At 44.3% G+C, this 22514-nt stretch overlaps 1 protein-coding gene and 1 non-coding gene across 2 annotated transcripts; one reads left to right on the top strand and one right to left on the bottom strand.

The window, feature by feature from the left end:
• Positions 1-5771: 5771 nt before the first annotated feature.
• On the bottom strand, positions 5772-5847 carry trnat-ugu (transfer RNA threonine (anticodon UGU)). Its single transcript has one exon. It is a non-coding gene; the product is annotated as a tRNA-Thr (tRNA).
• Positions 5848-12829: 6982 nt separating this feature from the next.
• LOC115206547 (inward rectifier potassium channel 13) lies at positions 12830-18632 on the top strand. Its single transcript, XM_029773661.1, has 4 exons — positions 12830-13231; positions 16702-16960; positions 17224-17560; positions 17825-18632. The coding sequence occupies exons 2-4, from the start codon at positions 16760-16762 to the stop codon at positions 18397-18399; spliced, it is 1113 nt and encodes a 370-aa protein (XP_029629521.1). The 5' UTR covers positions 12830-13231; positions 16702-16759; the 3' UTR covers positions 18400-18632.
• The last annotated feature ends 3882 nt before the right edge of the window (positions 18633-22514 follow it).

The raw sequence follows: 22514 nt of genomic DNA, 5'->3' as shown, positions 1-22514 counted from the left end.
TGACCGGTAGTGTATGTGAAAACAGTTGCCCAGCTAACAATTTTAGGGATAGAGAACGTTTTTGTAATGTAACTCGTAATTGCCCCATTATGTTTGAGTGTCCAATTTTCCATTAGTTTGGGGAACATTTTATGTGTGTCAGTGTCACGGTTGTCGTAGGAGAGAGAGGACCAAGGCGCAGCGGGTTGCGTGCTCATCATATTAATTTATTTAAAAAAGTGAACACGGAAAAACAACAAAACAGAGAACGACAGACCGACAGTTTCACAGGCTAAATAATAACAGCAGTGTGAAATACAAGAACCCACAAATCCCCAGGTGAAAACAAGCATCTAATATATGACTCCCAATCAGGAACAACGATGTACAGCTGTTCCTGATCGGGAGCCACACAAACCACACAGAAATAGACAGACTAGAAAACCATGGAAAACCAACACTAGAACAATAACTCAAACCCCAGACTACATAAACCAAACACCCCTTAAATAACACACACAACCCGAACCATATGAAACAAATACCCCTCTGCCACGTCCTGACCAAATATTATACATTTACTCCCTCTGCTGGTCAGGACGTGACAGTTAGCAAAAACCTCCTGAGAATTTATTTAGCATGTTTGGCGTTCGAGTTAGGAGAACATTCCCGGCAGGTAGCCTAGTGGTTAGAGCGTTGGGCCAGTAACCATTGCACACAGGAATGTTTTACAACGTTCCCATGAAATGTGTCTAGAACATTAAAATCTTATATTCTGAGAACATTGCAACCATATTCTGTGTTTGTTTGGTGTGACGTTGATAGAATATTCTCCTAACTTTCAGAAAACTGAACAATGGAATATTCTTCCAACGTTCCAATAAAAGAAGTCTAGAACATTAATACTGAATATTCTGAGAACATGGTCACCACGTTCTCTGGGTAAGTTATGTTTGGCATTAAGGCAATGGTCTCTTGGAAACAGTCCTTGCACATCACTGGAACATTCCTATGAAAAAGTTAAGTAATGACAAAATTAAACTTTTAAGGGAACGTACTCTAAAGGTGTGGGCACGTTTGTTGTTAGCTACAGCTATAAGGTGTTTTATGGTCCTTCAGTAGCAGTATGTTCTTCAGAGTAAGAATGAGGCATTTAATTCACCCTGTCAGCTAACACCAACCAGGAGAAAAATGGAAAAAGCAAAAATAGAAAGCAAGAGAGAGAGAAAGAGAGCGGGAGTGATTTATGTCTGTGTGAACACAAAGTGTGTTACCTAAGGAATCACAGCATACTGTCTTAGCAGTGAGTTTTTTCACAGAAAGAGCTTCAGGCTTTTATGCAGCAGCTCTGTCACACCATAACGCCAAAACCACTCTACCAAACCACTCTACAAACCACTGAGAAACACAGGATTAAAAAAAAGGGTAAACTGCTCTCTAGTGGTAACCACTACACAATGCAGCTTGTTCTCCACTAGGAAACACGGTTGTGTTGTAGAGTGGGACAGTGGAGGAAAGGAGTTGTACTGGCATAGTTGAACACAGCCCAACCAGACCAGAGAGAAAAAGGGAGAGGGGAAGAGGGAGTGACAGAGAAAAGGGGGTAGCGAAAGAAACACAGAGAGAGTGTTACTGAAAAGAAGAAGGGGGAGATGGAGGGGGGCAACATTTTGCCCAGCAGCAGGTGAATGACCCGAGTCTGCCCTCTCTCTCTCCTTCTCTCTAGCTCTCTCTCTCTGTCTCTCCACCTTACCTCTGTCTTCAGACTAATGAGACTGAATGAGGGTTAGAGTGTCAGTCAGAGCCAACAGCAGGTATAACAACACACCCACAAGGCATTCTATCTAAAGACTTCTACTTCTAAAGAGATCTGAAACAACTTGAAACAAGCCAAAACATACATTATTACACAGCTCAGTTTGCAGTTTTCAAAGATGCCAAGAAAGACCTTATGAAAGAGTGAGTGCTGTAGATAGTAATGTGAAGGTAGATTTTGCAATGGAACAACCCAGCTAACAACAAACGTTCCCAGTTTTCTGTGGGTTAGGAGAATTTTCCAGCAATCAATCAATCAATAAATCAATCACATTTATTTATAAAACCCTTCTTACATCAGCTGATGTCACAAAGTGCTGTACAGAAACCCAGCCTAAAACCCCAAACAGCAAGCAATGCAGGTGTAGAAGTACAGTGGTAGGAAAAACTCCCTAGAACGGCCAGAACCTAGGAAGAAACCTAGAGAGGAACCAGGCTATGAGGGGTGGCCAGTCCTCTTCTGGCTGTGCCGGGTGGAGATTATAACAGAACATGGCCAAGATGTTCAAATGTTCATAGATGACCAGCAGGGTCAAATAATTATAATCACAGTGGTTGTCGAGGGTGCAACAGTTCAGCACCTCAGGAGTAAAGTCAGTTGGCTTTTCATAGTCAATCATTCAGAGAATCTCTGCTGTCTCTAAAGAGATGAAAACAGCAGGTCTGGGACAGGTAGCACGTCCGGTGAACAGGTCAGGGTTCCATAGCCGCAGGCAGAACAGTTGTAACTGGAGCAGCGGCACGGCCAGGTGGACTGGGGACAGCAAGGAGTCATCAGGACAGGTAGTCCTGAGGCATGGTCCTAGGGCTCAGGTCCTCCGAGAGACAGAAAGAAAGAAAGAAAGAGAGAGAAAGAAAGAGAATTAGAGAGAGCATACTTAAATTCACACGGTACACCAGATAAGACAGGAGAAATACTCCAGACATAACAGACTGACCCTAGCGCCCCGACACATAAACTACTGCAGCATAAATACTGGAGGCTGACGCAACGTCCCAGCAAACATACACAGAACGTGGTCGCCATGTTCTCAAAATATAAGATATTTATGTTCTAGACATGTTTCATGGGAACGGTGCAGGAACATTTATGTGTATCAGTTGTCAGGATGTCGTCTGACGGTCCCAAAGAAACGTTCTCCAAAAAAACCAGCTTGTTCCTCTTGCCGAGCCAATCAAGGACCTGATTGGTGAACTATTGATCCATTCCTAGCTCTTTTTCTGTTGGCAAGGTTAGGGATACTTACACTTACAGTGCTTTCAACTTAAATATTTGACATATATGATTATGTTGTGCATGTTCATTTATACAGTAATAATTATTCAACATATTCTCACCTGGGACTTGAACTCACAACCTCTTGGTACATGGTACTCTGAGCTTCCTGCTACACCACCATAACTTTTTTTGTACATAATGTCTCCGCTATCATTTGCTATGACTGAAAACAGCTTCTGGATATCTACTTCAACTAGTGGGCAGCTCTGTACATTCTGTTTACTCCAGAGCAGGACCTAATCCCCAGGACTTGAAAGACCAAGCGGCGGCGAAAGAGTGGCAGGTGAGGCGGGATCATTACAACACTGTGTGTGTGTGTGTGTGTGTGTGTGTGTGTGTGTGTGTGTGTGTGTGTGTGTGTGTGTGTGTGTGTGTGTGTGTGTGTGTGTGTGTGTGTGTGTGTGTGTGTGTGTGTGTGCGTGCTTTGTAAGGATTTGAGGACCCATGCCAAATCTTGTGTGTGTAGACACAAACACCTACACAGTTGTGAAGAGAGCACGACAACGCCTCTTCCCCCTCAGGAAGCTGATGAGGTTTGGCATGGGCCCTCAGATCCTCAAGAAGTTCTACAGCTGCACTATTGAGAGCATCTTGACTGGCTGCATCACCACTTGATACGGCAACTGCAAGGCATCCGAACGCAAGGCGCTACAGAGGGTGGTGATTATGGCCCAGTACATCACTAGGGCTGAGCTCCCTGCCATCCAGGACCTCTATACCAGGTGGTGTTAGAGGAAGGCCCAAAACAAAACCCAAGCCATGGACTGTTCTCTCTGCTACCGCATGGCAAGCGGTACCAGTGAACCAAGTCTAGAACCAACAATACCCGAACAGCTTCTACCCCAAGCCATGAGACTGCTAAACAAGACTGCTAAATCGCTAATCAAATGGCTACCTGGAATATCTGCATTAACCCATTTTTACACTACATTTCTTGAACTGACTCTATGCACACACACTGGACTCGACTCACACACTCACACATACTAACACTGAAACTCCAGTATACACACATACGTACGCACGCACGCACGCACGCACGCACACACACACACACACACACACACACACACATACTGTACGTCCATACACACAACATGTGCACACATGCATACTGACACCACACACACACTTTCACACTCACCATATACAGTGGGGGAAAAAAGTATTTGATCCCCTGCTGATTTTGTACGTTTGCCCACTTACAAAGAAATGATCAGTCTATAATTTTAATAGTAGGTTTATTTGAACAGTGAGAGACAGAATAACAACAAAAAAATCCAGAAAAACGCATGCCAAAAATGTTATAAAATCATTTGCATTTTAATGAGGGAAATAAGTATTTGACCCCTCTGCAAAACATGACTTAGCACTTGGTGGCAAAACCCTTGTTGGCAATCACAGAGGTCAGACGTTTCTTGTAGTTGGCCACCAGGTTTGCAGACATCTCAGGAGGGATTTTGTCCCACTCCTCTTTGCAGATCTTCTCCAAGTCATTAAGGTTTCGAGGCTGACGTTTGGCAACTCGAACCTTCAGCTCCCTCCACATATTTTCTATGGGATTAAGGTCTGGAGACTGGCTAGGCCACTCCAGGACCTTAATGTGCTTCTTCTTGAGCCACTCCTTTGTTGCCTTGGCCGTGTGTTTTGGGTCATTGTCATGCTGGAATACCCATCCATGACCCATTTTCAATGCCCTGGCTGAGGGAAGGAGGTTCTCACCCAAGATTTGACGGTACATGGCCCCGTCCATCGTCCCTTTGATGCGGTGAAGTTGTCCTGTCCCCTTAGCAGAAAAACACCCCCAAAGCATAATGTTTCCACCTCCATGTTTGACGGTGGAGATGGTGTTCTTGGGGTCATAGGCAGCATTCCTCCTCCTCCAAACACGGCTAGTTGAGTTGATGTCAAAGAGCTCCATTTTGGTCTCATCTGACCACAACACTTTCACCCAGTTGTCCTCTGAGTCATTCAGATGTTCATTGGCAAACTTCAGATGGGCATGTATATGTATTCTTGAGCAGGGCGACCTTGCGGGCGCTGCAGGATTTCAGTCCTTCACGGCGTAGTGTGTTACCAATTGTTTTCTTGGTGACTATGGTCCCAGCTGCCTTGAGATCATTGACAAGATCCTCCCGTGTAGTTCTGGACTGATTCCTCACCGCTCTCATGATCATTGCAACTCCATGAGGTGAGATCTTGCATGGAGCCCCAGGCCGAGGGATATTGACAGTTATTTTGTGTTTCTTCCATTTGCGAATAATCGCACCTAATGTTGTCACCTTCTCACCAAGCTGCTTGGCGATGGTCTTGTAGCCCATTCCAGCCTTGTGTAGGTCTACAATCTTGAACCTGACATCCTTGGAGAGCTCTTTGGTCTTGGCCATGGTGGAGAGTTTGGAATCTGATTGATTGATTGCTTCTGTGGACAGGTGTCTTTTTTACAGGTAACAAGCTGTGGTTAGGAGCACTCCCTTTAAGAGTGTGCTCCTAATCTCAGCTCGTTACCTGTATAAAAGACACCTGGGAGCCAGAAATCTTTCTGATTGAGAGGGGGTCAAATACTTATTTCCCTCATTAAAATGCAAATCAATTTATAACATTTTTACATTACATTTTAGTCATTTAGCAGACGCTCTTATCCAGAGCGACTTACAGTAGTGAATGCATACATTTCATACATTTTTTTTTCTGTGCTGGCCCCCCGTGGGAATCGAACCCACAACCCTGGCGTTACAAACACCATGCTCTACCAACTGAGCTACAGGGAAGGCTTAACATTTTTGACATGCGTTTTTCTGGATTTTTTTTGTTGTTATTCTGTCTCTCACTGTTCAAATAAACCTACCATTGAAATTATAGACTGATCCTTTCTTTGTCAGTGGGCAAACGTACAAAATCAGCAGGGGATCAAATACTTTTTTCCCCCACTGTACGCTGCTGCTAGTACGCTGGGCCAGTATATTTAGGCCCTTTCCAGAAGAAACCCTAACCCCTCCTCCCTAGGCACAAATGTATTTATAAAGCCCTGTATTTATAAAGCCCTGTATTTATAAAGCCCTGTATTTATAAAGCAGATGTCACAAAGTGCGTATACCCTAAACAGCAAGCAATGCAGATGTAGAAGCACGGGGGTGAGGAAAAACTCCCATGAAAGGCTAGAACCTAAGTTCTCTTCTGGCTGTGCCCGGTGGAGCTTCTAAGAATACATGGCCATTAAGGCCAGATCGTAATAATCACAGTGTTTGTAGAGAGTTCAACAGGTCAGCACCTCAGGAGTAAATGTCAGTTGGCTTTTCATAGCCGAGCATTCAGAGCTTGAGAGAGGTTGAGAGAGGTTGAGAGAGATATAGACTTTTGGTCTTTCTTTAATGAAACAATCTAATTTCATTAACACCTCACCCCCTTCAAATAAAACACCAAAATATATCCTGTACTGCATACATGTACCATACTCACTATGCCCTCTACCCCACTGTCACGGATCAGTCCTGAGCTTTCATCACGCACACCTGTCCCCTATTTCCACTGAATAGTATTTGTATATATGTGCCCTTTGGTTTCCATAGTCTGGTTGATTATTGTTACAGTGTCCGTTGGTGCGTGTGAGTACCTGTGCCGTGTGTTTTGGCTTTCTGCCATTGTGTATTGCGCAGATGATTACGGGTCTCGTCCCGTGTGTTAATCATTGTGCGCGTGTGTTATTTATTCAAGGTACTCCTCGCATTTTTGTTTGGGTTTCAACCCTGTGTTCTTGTATCGTGTTTGTTTGGTCTTCATATAGCAGCGTGACACCCACGATACAAAACAACACATCTCCTGAAACATCTCCACACTTTTTATCATTTAATAGAACTCAAATTCCACCCTAAGACACGCAGAGACCATCCCATTAAATAATAGTAAAGGGTCTGTTATCCCCCCACCTTTGACCCTGTTCCTCCTTGTTAGCCAAACAGACAAATTTGCCTGAGCAAACAGAAAATTCAACAAAATACATTTGGCCTTCTCCTTATTTGAATACCTGTACCCCATTATTAACACCCCAACAGTAAAAACCACCCCCAACCTCTCACACAGACATTCCAACAGAGACATTAGTGACATTAACCTGGTGCACACAGAAAACACATGAATCACAGTTTCTCTCATAACACAGAAAGGACACCCCTGCCCGACTCCCGGTTCAACCCGTGCCAACCAGCTGTTAGTGGCCAGGGCTCCATGAAGAACCCTCGACCGGAGGTCCCCTGACCTCTTTGGTACTGGGGGTTTGTAAAGCCCCCTCCATCTAAAACCCACCATATTCTCTGCCCCACATACCCCCTGCCACTGATGTGCCTTCACTCTTGTTAGGCTCCTAATGTTCGTTACCACAGGTTGTTGATTATCAGCACCCTCCCTCTATATGACACTTGGGACAGTCGCCAGCCAGTCCGGCGCTGCCAGAGTCGCCAGCCAGTCCGGCACAGCCAGAGTCGCCCGCCAGTCCGGCACAGCCAGAGTCCGGCGTCGGCGGCGAGGGACCCCGCTCTAGAGGCGCCACCAAAGTGGGGTGAGCCAGTGGTGGAGCGGGGTCTGCGTCCCGCTTCTGAGCCACCTCCATAGGGGGGAGGATCGGGAAGGGGGGGTGTAGCACAAGAAACGTCGTTGACGGTGGCCACCCTCCCTTCCCTGCCTTCATTTGGGATTAATTTTGTGTTTTTGTTTGAGGTGCATACGGGGTCTGCACCTTTGGGGGGGGGTTACTGACACGTCCTGACCAGTAAAAGGGGTTATTTGTTATTGTAGTTTGGTCAGGGCGTGGCAGGGGGTGTTTGTTTTATGTGTTTCGGGGTTTTTGGTTTATGTTCTATGTTAGTATATTTCTATGTTTATTCTAGTGTGTCTATTTCTATGTTTAAGTTTCTTGGGTTGACCTTTAATTGGAGGCAGCTGTTCCTCATTGCTTCTAATTGAAGGTCCTATTTAGTAGGGGTGTTTTTTCCTGTGTTTTGTGGGTGGTTATTTTCTGTTTCGTGAGTATTACCTGACAGAACTGTTTGGCTGTCATTTTTGTTATTTTGTTTAAGTGTTCACTAGAAATAAATACATGATAAGCACTATCCACGCTGCGCCTTGGTCTACTCTTTCAGACGGCCATTACAGTAATTCAGCTAAATTAGCCTGGAGGCCTACATTGCCTTGCCCCACCATCTCTACCTCCATCTCACTATACGACGCTCGAGTTCCCCCAAAACTCTCCTAGCCTCTGAGGATGAGAGAGATGTATGCTGTTGACAGAAAAGCCGAATTTCCCCACATCCCACCATTAACTCAGACTCATACTCCTCTCTTTGCTGCCTCCACCTTTCACCAAAAATTACGAAACCTGAGCAAAAAGTAGCATATTGTAAGAGCTTTACATTAAACTTCCAATAGGATCCATGCTGAGGCCCTGGTGAAATAGACAGCCGAGCCATGGTTATGTAGTGATCCAAAAAACCCACTGGGAGAATGGTAGCGTCCAACAGCCTTTTGCTGTGATTCCTGGACATGTAAAACCGATCGAGTCGGGCTGCACTCACCCCAGCCCCAAAGACCTTTACCCATGTATACTGTCTTGTGTTTGGATGTTTACTTCTCCCAACATCCACTAGGTCAAATGGATTAATGATGTCCCTTAACACCCCCACTGAGCCTGAATGAGGCTCCTCCTCATTTCTGTCTTTCGTAAAATCCATAGTACATTTCCAGTCCCCGTCGACCACCAGCGTCTCAGGCGCTACCTGTGAGAGTTCCTGTCTAAGACACCCAAATAGAACCCCCCTCTCTCTCCCTGTGTTAGGCGCATATAAATGTATAAAGACAAAACCCATGTTGTTAATTTCTGCTTTTACAACAAGCAGCCTACCCCTACACACCTCCTTTGAGGAGCACATTTTTACAGACAGACCGGTACAAAAGGGACTGCCATCTCTGCACTAAAATTTGTCCCATAGCTTAACACACTTGCCCCTTTCCACCAGAGCCCCCAATCGACTTCATTCACCACATCACTATGTGTCTCCTGCAGAAACAACACCTGTACTTTTTTTTGTTTTACATATTCACCCAACAGATTCCTCTTTCCCACATCTCTGGCGCCATTTATATTAAGCGAGCCTACCCAAAGAGTCTCCATAAAAAGTGTGAGAAAAGCCAGCAAAGAAAGAGACCAATAGAACAGCTCAAAAAGCTACAATGCCAGAAAGAAACTATTAATCTAAACAGTGTCTGAAGGTAGACCTTTACGCACTGTTGTGACCCACTTCCTCAACCTAAACTGTTTCCTGGGTGAGAGGACACCATGCCCCTCATTTTTCATAGCATGTTATACTGACCTTACAAACTTTCTTCGATGAGAAAAAAAGTCCTCAACATTAACTTTTTTCCTCTTGGTCTCATTCAGGAACCTTGTCAGTTCCCTTACCATATACTTTGACCCCTCTGCTTGTCCCCTCTGCTTGTCAGCTCCAGACCTAATGAAGAGGAGTCGGAAAAAAAGGCCTCCTCATCATCCTCTTCTTCAGACTGACTTTCCTCCTCCTCATCTCCATCTCCCATCCTGACCACCTGCCCTTCCTCTCTGGTCAGGGCCTCCCCCTGAGCACCAGGCAAAGGTTTCTTGGTGCCTTTGACCACACCAGCCTCTCCCCTCCCAACTTCTTTCTTCTCCCCCTTTTTCCTTTTTCGCTTGACACCCTCCTTCTCCACCTAGTCTCTTACACTTCCCCACTATACTCTCCTCATCCACTAGCATAACCTGACTAGACCCAGCCTCATCTACACCACCATCCATAGCATGATTAAGCCCAGCCTCATCTACACCACCATCCATAGCATGACTAAGCCCAGCCTCATCTACACCACCATCCATAGCATGACTATGCCCAGCCTCAGCTATGCCACCATCTCTAGCCTGACTAGGCTCAGCCTCATGTACACCACCATCACTGGCATGACTAGGCCCAGCCTCTGCTGCCTGCGTCTCATTGCCCCCTGCACGTTGACCTCAATTTCCCCCACTGACCCCTGTACCCTCACCTTGTCTACGGCCTTTATGTGGTCACGCAAAGCTTTTATGCCCCAAATCCCCACACTCAAAACACCGTAGACTATCTGTGCTGGCAAACCCTGCATAGAGCCCCTCCCCATGCCTCACTTTAAAATGTAATTTTAGCTGTTGCTCATTGTTATTCAGAAACATGAACAACATGCTTAATAACAGCATCCGCCTGAAAACCTGCCGACCGTACACGAAAACTGTTAGCAAACTTACCGAAACGACTCAGCTCTTTCCTGATTTGATCATCCGTAATAAACGGAGACAAATTTGCAACTACCATCCTGGTTGAAGGGGTAGAACGAGGTGAAATTGGCACCAACACACCCCTTACAAATATTCCACATGTCAATTAGGATCTGGCTAAAAATACTTGAATCAGTTAAAGAATGCATTGCCCTTCATGGTTGTAAGGTCTGGGGTCCGCTCACCAACCAAGAATTCACAAAATGGGACAAACACCAAATTGAGACTCTGTACGAATAATTCTGTAAAAATATCCTCCACGTACAACGTAAAACACCAAATAATGCATGCAGAGCAGAATTAGGCCGATACCCGCTAACTATCAAAATCCAGAAAAGAGACGTTAAATTCTACAACCACCTAAAGGAAGCGATTTCTAAACCTTCCATAACAAAGCCATCAACTACAGAGAGATGAACCTGGAGAAGAGTCCCCTAAGCAAGCTGGTCCTGGGGCTCTGTTCACAAACACAAACAGACCCCACAGAGCCCCAGGACACCAACACAATTAGACCCAACCAAATCATGAGAAAACAAAAATACAATTACTTGACACATTGGAAAGAATTCACAAGAAAACAGAGAAAAGCAGAATGCTACTTGGCCCTAAACAGAGAGCACACAGTGGCAGAACACCTGACCACTGTGACTGACCCAAACTTTGACTATGTACAGCTTTGACTATGTACAGATTCAGTGAGTATAGCCTTGCTATTGAGAAAGGCTGCCGCAGGCAGACCTGGCTCTCAAGAGAAGACAGGCTATGTGCACACTGCCCACAAAATGAGGTGGAAACTGAGCTGCACTTCCTAACCTCCTGCCAAATGTATGACCATATTAGAGACACATATAATTTGAAAACACACCCAATTTTGATAAACTCCCATATCTATTGGGTGAAATACCACAGTGTGTCGTCACAGCAGCAAGATTTGTGACCTGTTGCCACGAGAAACGAGCAACCAGTAAAGAACAAACACCATTGTAAATACAACCCATATTTATGTTTATTTATTTTCCCTTTTGTACTTTAACTATGTGCATATCGTTACAACACTGTATATAGACATAATATAACATTTGAAATGTCTTTATTATTTTGGAACTTCTATGAGTGTAATGTTTACTGTTCATTTTTATTGTTTATTTCACTTGCTTTGTCAATGTAAACATATGTTTCCCATGCAATAAAGCCCCTGAGAGAGAGAGAGAGAGAGAGAGAGAGAGAGAGAGAGATCCTAGCCCTCAAGCACATAGACTATTGCGGCATAGATACTGGAGGCTGAGACAGGGAGGTTCGGGGGACACTATGACCCCGGACAAGGCCAACCAGGCAAGATATAGCCCCACCCATTTTGCCAAGTCTCTTTCTTTGAACTTTGAACTTCTGCAACATTGCAAACTTTAGCAACAGAAAGACTTTATTAAAGAGTGAGGGTAGATAGTAATGTGAAGGTAGATTTTGCAATGGAACAATCAATCCCACTCTCCCCCTTATAATCCCTCTCTCCCCTTCTACTCCCTCTCTCACCCCCTTCTACTCCCTCTCTCCCCAACTCCTCCCTCTCTCACCCTTCTCCTCCCTCTTTCTCCACCTTCTCTTCCCTCTCTTTCCCCTTCCAGCTCCCTATCTCCCCCTTCTCCTCCCTCTCTCCCCCTTTTCCTCCCTCTTTCTCCCCCTTCTAATCCCTCTCTCCTCCAACTCCTCTTACCCAGCATCTTTCTTCGAACTTTCAGAGCTTACCTGGGCACAGTTGATAGTGTGCATGCAAAGAAGTTAAGGAGCACCAGACTCAGAGGCCCGGCCTGCTGTGACCTTTGAACTGCTGTGACCTTACTACAGCCCAACCAGTAACAAAGCACTGTGAATTGGCTGTCACATCTGAAATCACATGCTATAGCAACACTATAACATGATGACTCTTGGGGAAAGATAAAACCCTTACTATCTGAGGTAAGGTTAGGTTGAGGTTACATTATGGTTGGATAAGTTGGATGTCTTATTAGCCAACGTCTGCAGCATGGCCTGTCTTTCATGGCCCTGTACAAATACTTTCATAATGCTTCATATAGTTATCACCAGTTAGACATGACTGCACAAGCGAAAGCTATCCACCTGTCTACGTGCAAGAGGTATTTTAAACACAGGACCCTTATTTCTGGGTGGACAGACAGATAGACAGTAACAACACTCTCTCTCCGCCGCCTCCCTCTCTTTCTTTCTCTTTCTCTTTCTCTTTCTCTTTCTCTCCTGCACACACACACACACACACACACACACACACACACACACACACACACACACACACACACACACACACACACACACACACACACACACACACACACAAAGACACCCTGTTGTCACCCTTCCCCTCCATAGCCTCTCTCTCATCATCATTCTTATACTAATTTACTCTTACCAACCACAGGACTCGGAGGAGCTACAACTGGCTCTGTCAATGAACTGTGACAAGGTGTTGTTCTTTGGGTTATTCTCCTCCCTCTCTCGCCTTCCGGGAACACTAATTGGCCACATGCAGAGTAATGTGACCAATCGAATCATCCTCGGCAGAGAGCCGGAGCTGCAGATCGGAAGAGCAGAGCGTTGGGCTCAGTCCGGCTCCCACGCCGAAGAGTTCCTGGGGTGACACTTTCTTTTTCTTCCTTTACCTCGGGAATACCTCGGGATTTACCCCCCATCTTCTCAACGCACGGATTTGGTGGTTTTCCCGCCCCTGGCCTCGCCTCTTGCCCGCCCTCGGATCAGCGCTCGGGTGAAAAGGGCACCATCAGACGGGTGATCGCTGGCCCTGGTGCTATACTACGGTGAGTAACCTTACGGACGGACTGGGAGTCAGACGACCCCGTCCACTGAGAGGAAGAGAGAGAGGGTGATACGAGTGTGTGAGAGAGACAGAGAGACAGCGAGAGAGAAACAGCGGCAGAGAGAGAGACAGACATCGATAGAGAGACAGATTGAGAGAGAGGGAGAGGGAGACAGAGAGGGAGACAGACAGGGAGACAGACAGAGAGGGAGACAGAGACAGACAGAGAGAGAAAGAGGAGTGAGAGAGAGAAAGACATTGATAGATAGAGTGAGCGACAGGGAGAGACAGAAAAAGAGACAGACAGAGAGACAAAGAGAGAGACAGACAGAGAGACAGAGAGGGAGACAGACAGAGAGACAGAGTGGGATACAGAGAGAGAGTCAGACAGAGAGGGACACAGCGTATGAGACAGAGAGGGAGACAGAGAGGGAGACAGACAGAGAGAGACACAGCGTTAGAGACAGAGAGGGAGACAGAGAGATGAGACTATGGTGCATCACAACAGAAAAAGCTGTAAAATCTGTCCCAAAAAAGTTTGACTTTCAAATTCAAATTGCAAGATTGAGTTTGTGCAACATTCTTGAACAATGTGCAAGAAATTGACCAGCCGAATCACCCATGCCAGCAAAACTTAACCAAGACTGTGTCTACTGTCAATCATGTACATGTAAATGAATACATAAACACAGCTTGTACCCTCGGAGACCCTAGACTGAAGAAGTCAAATAACAGGTCAACTTTTTCCAGCTTGAAGTAACAAAATGGGTGTTTCTTTTCATTTTTAACATGTTAGATATAGGCCTAAGTAGGACAAAGGGAGGTCAACTTGCACAACCTGTCCAACTCTGTTTCATAACCACAGATAAAGCATTTACAGGATGTATCTATAATATAACTGAGTCTAACTGTTTAGCTCCAGGTGGTTATCAGGTTCTCATTGAATCTCTATTGGGATGGGGGTAAAGCTGGACTTTAGAGGGGGAACCTGTTAACCACCTGGAGCTAAACAGTTATAGACTCAGTTATATTATAGATAAATCCTGTAAATGCTTTATCTGTGGTTATGAAACAGAGGTGGACAGGTTGTACCATTAAACTTCAACATATGTAAGATGCGGTAATCAATACCAGTGGAGGCTAGTGGAGGGATAAATCAGAGGACAGGTAAAATAGTCTCCTCCTACATATACCTATACCCCCTTAAACTTTGGCACCTAAGACAAACACTCAATAACGTGCTGGTAATGTATTATCTACAATGAACGTATCCGCTGGAAAATGGCAAACTCTCCTGCACCGCACTTTGCAGTGATAGAGGGCCCTCTGATGATTGTATCATTGTTGGCTAAACTAAGCTTTAGCTTAGGGAGCAATGTAGCCAAGCTATCTCCAACCAACAACCCCAAACAACAACCTCAAACTATCCCAGCAGCCACTGAGCCTCCTCATCCATCCACAGAGAGAGCCCACAGAGAAAGAGTGCTGTTGTTAGCATCATCTAACAGCCGCCGCTATCTCACACACATACTGAGGAGAAAATGGCCGCCAGGCCCAACAGACTGTGGGGGACATTGGAGATTTGTAACCACTGTGTGTGTTTTTGCCTCCCCTGCACGCCGCATGCCCCTCATGTGACGGCCTCTCTGATGGCCTCTCTCAAGCTGGCATCCCGCCACCTCAGGACAATGAAGCGCTTCTTACTGCACTAACACATAGCCATGCTTACCCATTACCCTATAGTATTTCTGTAATAACAGTCCCATGCTTGGCCTAGAGAGCAGAAGTGGTAGCTAGCAGCTAGCCGCTGCAGACTGACTCTTTAGCCCGTGCCAGTGATTATTTCTGACCAGTGGTGTAAAGTACTTAAGTAAAAATACTTGAAAGTACTACTTAAGTTGTTTTTTTCTATCTGTACTTAACTATTTATATTTTGACAACTTTTACTTTTACTTCACTACATTCCGAAAGAGAATGATTTACATTTTACTCCATACATTTTCCCTGACACCCAAAATGACTTGTTACATTTTGAATGATTAGCAGGACAGGAAAGTGGTCCAATTCACTCACTTATTAAGAGAACATCCCTGGTGATCCCTACTGTCTCTGATCTGGTGAACTCACTAAACACACATGCTTCATTTATAAATGATTGGAGCATGCCCCTGGCTTTCCCTGGTTTGCTTTATATAAGGAATTGGACAATATTGTATTTTAGCAATTACATTTACTTTTGACACTTAAGTTTATTTAAAACCAAATACTTTTAGACTTTTACTCAAGTATTATTTTACTGGGTGATATTCACTTTTACTTGAGTCATTTTCTATTGACGTATCTTTACTTTTACTCAAGTATGACAAATGGGTACTTTTCCCACCACTGGTTCTGACTGTAACGAATCTGTAATTTAATTAGCCAACATAAGTGCCTCAATATTCCCCAATTAAAATGTTGATGAATAAAAGACCTTAGAAACATAGAGTTACTCCAGTGAGGTTCCCACGACATTGAGCAACGATTTCGTCTTTTGTGACTGTCCTCGTGTATATTCAAGGCTCAGGGCTAGTTTTTACTACCGAGTGTAATTGTCTGCGTCTAATAGACAGAAAAGAACGACAACACAATTTCCCAGTTGATTTTCTACTTCGTTAACTGTACAAACATTGCACAGCTTTTGACATTTACATTTATTGAAGTGTGTTTGATTCAAAAGAATAGCTTTGTTAGCTGTATATTCCATTTATACTTACAGACAGTATATGGTGCACAATTTACAGGCTAAAGTTATAAACAGGACCCTTTTTTCGCCATGCATCCTTTAAGTCCTTCTGGTCCATGATGTGAGTTAGATACAGCACTTAAAATAATTGTTTATAAAATGTATGTGCAGTGTTTTCTCAGCTCATCTCTTACAGCTAGCAAATACTGTACATACACAATGCAAACAAGAGACTTCATGGGTTCATAAAAAAAAATCTTTAATCTCACAGAATGACATTTATTTTCATATAAACCTCAAACATCATCACACTCTAAAAACGTCCCATCATATAGTCTACAGTCAGTACATGAGGAGGGTGTGTGTTATTTATCACAGTGATCACCCATAAAGCATTCTAACATGTTGCTGAACAAGACTAGAGAGCAGATGGGAGAGAGAAGTCCCAGTCTGGTACTGTAGTGATTGTTACTGAGTCTGTTCCTCCAAGATTAAACTCACCACATTCCTGCTCTGCATGTCGCTGTGTTCCACTGACAGATACCCCACTGAGCACATCTCTAATCACCTGCAACAACATTCTAGACGTTTCTGGAAGTTTCTGTCTCTCTCTGTCTGTCCCCCTATGTACATAACTAACTACATAACAATGTCAAAGTGGATTTGTAAAGTCAAAGTTGTCCATGTTTACAAAGTTATTATAAACGGTCTTCTATGATTCTTGGCATGATTGTGCTTGTTTCCAGATACCTTCATCCTGACCTGCCCACTCGCCTGCCCTCAACCTCTCACCTCCCTGTAACCATGACGACCAAAACAACCAATGACCTGGACGGGAACAAGGTCTCCTCCTCCCCTCTCCTGTTGTCCACATCATCCCCGTCCTACCTGTCTTGCCAGCGCCTAGTGACCAAGGATGGTCACTGCGCCCTGCGCTCCTCCCCTCCCTCTCCTGGCCTGTGGCCCTCCTGGGCCTCGGCCTCTGCCTGGCTGCTAGCCCTACAGGTAAAATAAATGAGTTGACACACACCATAAATAGTTGAAGAGGTGCTGCTGACTTAATGGAAAAGTAAACTTAAAATCAAAAGTTACACACAGACACTCTATGGGTCGGTTTTGCAGGCATAGATTAAGACTATCCCTGAATTTAAACTCTCAATTGAGAATATCCATTGAACTTGATCATAAGACCAGGATCAGGCGTTTATCTCTGTCTGGGAAACCAGCAATAATTGAATGGGTATATACACCCTGGCTCTCCCCTGCAGGACCTGTGGGGGGCAGTGGTGTGCCTGCGCTGGCGCTGGGTCCTCTTGGCCTTCTGCACCTCCTTTGTGGCCCACTGGCTGCTGTTCGCCTGCCTGTGGTACCTACTGGCCCACCTCAATGGAGACCTGGCGGTGGAGGACCACGACGCTCCTCCAGAGGGACACGTGGTGTGTGTCAAATACATCACCAGCTTCACCGCAGCCTTCTCCTTCTCCCTGGAGACCCAGCTGACCATTGGGTACGGCACCATGTTCCCCAGTGGGGACTGTCCCAGCGCTATAGCCCTGCTGGCGGTTCAGATGCTGCTGGGGCTCATGCTGGAAGCTTTCATCACAGGTACTTTCTAATGGAGAGGATCACTTCTCTTTCTCACTTTCTCAGGTTGTTGTTGTCCGTTTCAATGCTGAGGGTACAGCTGTTTGGTGTTCTTCATCTTGCATTTTTTTTCTTTCTTATTCTATTATTTTACTTTCTTGTTTATACTCAATCTTTGTCTCACCTGGGTCTCTAGAGATAAAAAAACAACAACACAACATATTTCTGAGGAAAACTACTGATATCTACATCCGCACTTTCTCTCTCTCCCTTCCCCACTCTCAGGTGCATTTGTGGCTAAGATCGCCCGTCCCCAGAAGCGTGCGGGGGCCATCCAGTTCAGCCCCCAGGCGGTGGTGGGTCAGCACCAGGGCCAGCCCTGCCTCATGTTCCGGGCCACCAACCTTCTGCGCCGCCCCCTGGTGGACGTGGAGGTCAGTGCCGTGCTGTACGAACAGAGAGACGACCAGGTCCTGCACCAGACCAACCTGGACTTCCAGCTGGACCGGCTGGGCCCGCGCCCCTGCCCCTTCTTCATCTTCCCCCTCACCTTCTACCACATCCTGGACCGCCACAGCCCCCTTTACCCGGCCCTGCGTGAGGGCAGCGCCAGCCATTTTGAGCTAGTGGTGTTTCTCTCCGCCTCCCAGGAGGGCACGGGCGACGCCTGCCAGAAGAGGACGTCCTACCTGCGCCAGGAGATCCAGTTTGAGCGGCGCTTTGTGCCCGCTATGGGGTTGGACAAGCAAGGCAGGTACCAGGTGAGCAGTCAGCACTTTGGCATTGCCCACTGCAATGAGCCTCTGGACAAGGAGTGTGTGGTGCAAATCAACGGGGATGGGAGTGACAGGATGGAGTAAGGGTGGGGAAGGAGGAGGGTGGAAGGGAAGGATGGGCAGGAAGAAAGGGAGAACGAGGAATGGGAGAAGGGGAAGAGGGTAATAGGTGAGAGGAGTAAGGGACAGAGAGCAATGTGGGATGGGTGGGTTCCAGGTCTATATATATAGTACCAGTCAAAAGGTTGGACACACCTACTCGTTCAAGGGTTTTTCTTTATTTGTACTATTTTCTACATTGTAGAATAATAGTGAAGATATCAAAACTATGAAATAACACATATGGAATCAAGTTGTAATCAAAAAACTTAACAAAATCTAAATTTATTTTATATTTGAGATTCTTCAAAGTAGCCACCCTTTGCCTTGATGACAGCTTTGAACAGTCTTGGCAAAGAGAAATGACAGTCCATCATTACTTTAAGACATGAAGGTCATTCAATTCTGAAAATGTCAAGAACTGTGAAAGTTTCTTCAAGTGCAGTCGCAAAAACCATCAAGCGCTATGATGAAACTGGCTCTCATGAGGACCACCACAGGAAAGGAAGACCCAGAGTTCTCTGCTGCAGAGAATACGTTCATTAGAGTTACCAGCCTCAGAAATTGCAGCCCAAATAAATGCTTCACAGAGTTCAAGTAACAGACACATCTCCAGATCAACTGTTCAGAGGAGACTGCGTGAATCAGGCCTTCATGGTCGAATTGCTGCAAAGAAACCACTACTAAAGGACCCCAATAATAAGAAGAGACTTGTTTGGGCCAAGAAATACAATCAATGGACAATAGACCGGTGGAAATCTGTCCAAATTTCAGATTTTTGGTTCAAACCGCCGTGTCTTTGTGAGATGCAGGTGAACGGATGACCTCCGCATGTGTGGTTTCCACCATGAAAACATGGAGGAGGTGTGATGGTGTGGAGGTTCTTTGCTGGTGACAGTGTCTGAGATTCATTTAGAATTCAAGGCACACTTAACTAGCATGGCTACCACAGCATTCTGCAGCGATACGCCATCCCATCTGGTTTGCACTTAGTGGGACTATCATTTGTTTTTCAACAGGACAATGACCCAACACACCTCCAGCCTGTGTAAGGGCTATTTGACCAAGAAGGAGAGTGATGGAGTGCTGCATCAGATGACCTGCCTTCCACAATGACCCGACCTCAACCCAATTGAGATGGTTTGGGAGTTGGACAGCAGACTGAAGGAAAAGCAGCACACAAAGTGCTCAGCCTATATGGCAACTCCTTCAAGACAGTCTGAAAAGCGTTCCAGGTGAAGCTGGATGAGAGAATGCCAAGAATGTGCAAAGCTGTCATCAATGCAAAGGGTGGCTACTTTGAATAATTTAAAATATAAAATATATTTTGATTTGTTTAAACACTTCTTTGGTGACAACATGATCCATATGTGTTATTTCATAGTTTTGAGTTCTTCCCCATTGTTCTACAATGTAGAAATTTGTAAAAATTAAATAGGGGCAGAAAATGGAGAGTTAGGGGCAATATGGGAGGGACAGGTTTCTATGGCTCTGCTATCTGGTTAAGCAACCGTACATACCAAAGGGCATCTATCCAGTGGATTGAAGATCACTAAATTGTAGAGCATGTTCTAGTTACCTGTGATCTCTAGAACCAACAGGCACATTCACTGCCATGAAGGATGATATTCCACAATCAATAACACTGTGCTGCTATGGAATACACTCTGGCTGCATTTACACAGGCAGCCCAAATCTGATATTTTGTCCAATTATTGGAAAAAGACCTTATCTGATTGGACAAAATACCAACTTGTGATAAAAAATATATATATTTTGTATATACAGTGCCAGTCAAAGTTTGGACACGCCTACACATTCAATGTTTTTTCATTATTTGTACAATTTTCAACAATGTAAAATAATAGTGAAGACATCAAAACTATGAAATAACACATATGGAATCATGTAGTAACCAAAAAAGTGTTAAACAAATCAAAATATATTTTAGATTTGAGTTTCTTCAAAGTAGCCACCATTTTCATTGACAGCTTTGCACACTCTTGGCATTCTCTCAACCAGCTTCATGAGGTAGTCACCTGGAATGCATTTCAAATAACAGGTGTGCATTGTTAAAAGTTTATTTGTGGAATTTCTTTCCTTCTTAATGCGTTTGAGCCAATCAGTTGTGTTTTGACAAGGTAGGGGTGGTATACAGAAGATAGCCCTATTTGGTAAAAGACCAAGTCCATATTATGTCAAGAACAGCTTAAATAAGCACAGAGAAATTACAGTCCATCATTACTTTAAGACATGAAGGTCAATCAGTGCGGAAAATGTCACAAATGTTTTATGTTTCTTCAAGTGCGGTCCCAAAAACCATCAAGCGCTATGATGAAACTGGCTCTCTTGAGGAGAGCCACTGGAAAGGAAGACCCAGAGTTATCTCTGCTGCAGAGGATACATTCATTAGAGTTACCAGCATCAGACATTGCAGCCCAAATAAATGCTTCACAGAGTTCAAGTAACAAACACATCTCGACATCAACTGTTCAGAGACTGCGTGAATCAGGCCTTCATAGTCAAATTGCTGCAAAGAAACCACTACTAAAGGACACAAATAATAAGAAGACATTTGCTTAGGCCAAGAAACACAAGCAATGGACATTATACCGGTGGAAATCTGTCCTTTGATCTGATGAGTCCACATTTTTGATTTTTGGTTCCAAATGTCGTGTCTTTGTGAGACGCAGAGTAGGTGAACGGATGAACACTGCATGTGTGGTTCTCACCGTGACACATGGAGGAAGTGTGATTGCGCTTTGCTGGTGACACTGTCGGTGAAGTACTTGGAATTCAAGGCACACTTAGCCAGCATGCTACCACAGCATTCTGCATTTGTTTTTCAACAGGACAGTGACCCAACACACCTCCAGGCTGTGTAAGGGCTATTTGACCAAGAAGGAGAGTGATAGAGTGCTGCATCAGATGACCTGGCCTCCACAATCACCCAACCTCAACCCAAATGAGATGGTTTGGGATGAGTTGGACCGCAAAGTGAAGGAAAAGCAGCCAACGAGTGCTCAGCATATGTGGGAACTCATTCAAGACTGTTGGAAAATGATTCCATTTGAAGCTGGTTGAGAGAATTCCAAGAGTGTGCAAAGCTTTCATCAAGGCAAAGGGTGGCTACTTTGAAGAATCTCAAATATAAAATGTATTTTGATTTGTTTAGCACTTTTTTGGTTACTACATTATTCCAAATGTGTTATTTCATAGTTTTGATGTCTTCACTATTATTCTACAACGTAGAATTCAAACCCTTGAATGAGTAAGTGTGTCCAATCTTTTGACTGGTACTGTATATATATCAGAATTTGGCTGTTTGTGTAAACGCAGCCTCTGTAGTCTAGAGGAGCCTACTTTGAAAGGTGACAACTCAATGTCTTCAATAATTTTAAACTGAGGTATATAATATTGAACTGTCAGAAATTTCTATCATGCCTTAGAAAAATTCAGTTGATTTAACTGAAAATGTATTAGATTACTGCCTTAAATGTTTATAAGAAGTCTTCACTGAAATCAGTGTGTGCCTATTTACACCAAATATTAGCCAAAGATTAAATGTAATACTATGTTATACATTGATTACACATGTTCAATATGTAAAATGCTATGACTTTAGATTGAGCACTTTAGTGATAGGTTAAAGGTTTGGAGAACGATGTCAGTAGATCATCTTTACGTTTTCCCTTTGAATTTATGTAAAGACGAAAATCACTATTACATCATGCATGTATGCATGAGTCAACAGCAAAACACAAATATTAAAAAGTAAATGAAAATAATGTTATGGAAAGCCCTGATTTTCAGAGATTAAATCTTATTGTAACATAATACATGTTCCAATGGCTTGTACAGTGTACATTACATGAAATAAAATAATATTTTCTGAACAATTCAAATGGAGAAACATTACTTGTTCATACTTTCTCATACTTCATTTCACAGGTTCTCTCACAATAACACATAATATTATATACATGTTGAATGTAATCCTGTATGACCATGGTATTACAGCTGGGCGTGTACGGTACTCAACCAAGTCAGCCTCGCTACCATGCTGCCTCCTGTTAGTACAGTGCATTCGGGAAGTATTC

The sequence above is a fragment of the Salmo trutta genome, chromosome 13 (genome assembly GCF_901001165.1).
Source record: "Salmo trutta chromosome 13, fSalTru1.1, whole genome shotgun sequence".
NCBI classification, from domain to species: domain Eukaryota; kingdom Metazoa; phylum Chordata; class Actinopteri; order Salmoniformes; family Salmonidae; genus Salmo; species Salmo trutta.
Note: the sequence above shows the minus strand (reverse complement) of the source record. Positions and strands in the feature narration are given on the sequence as shown.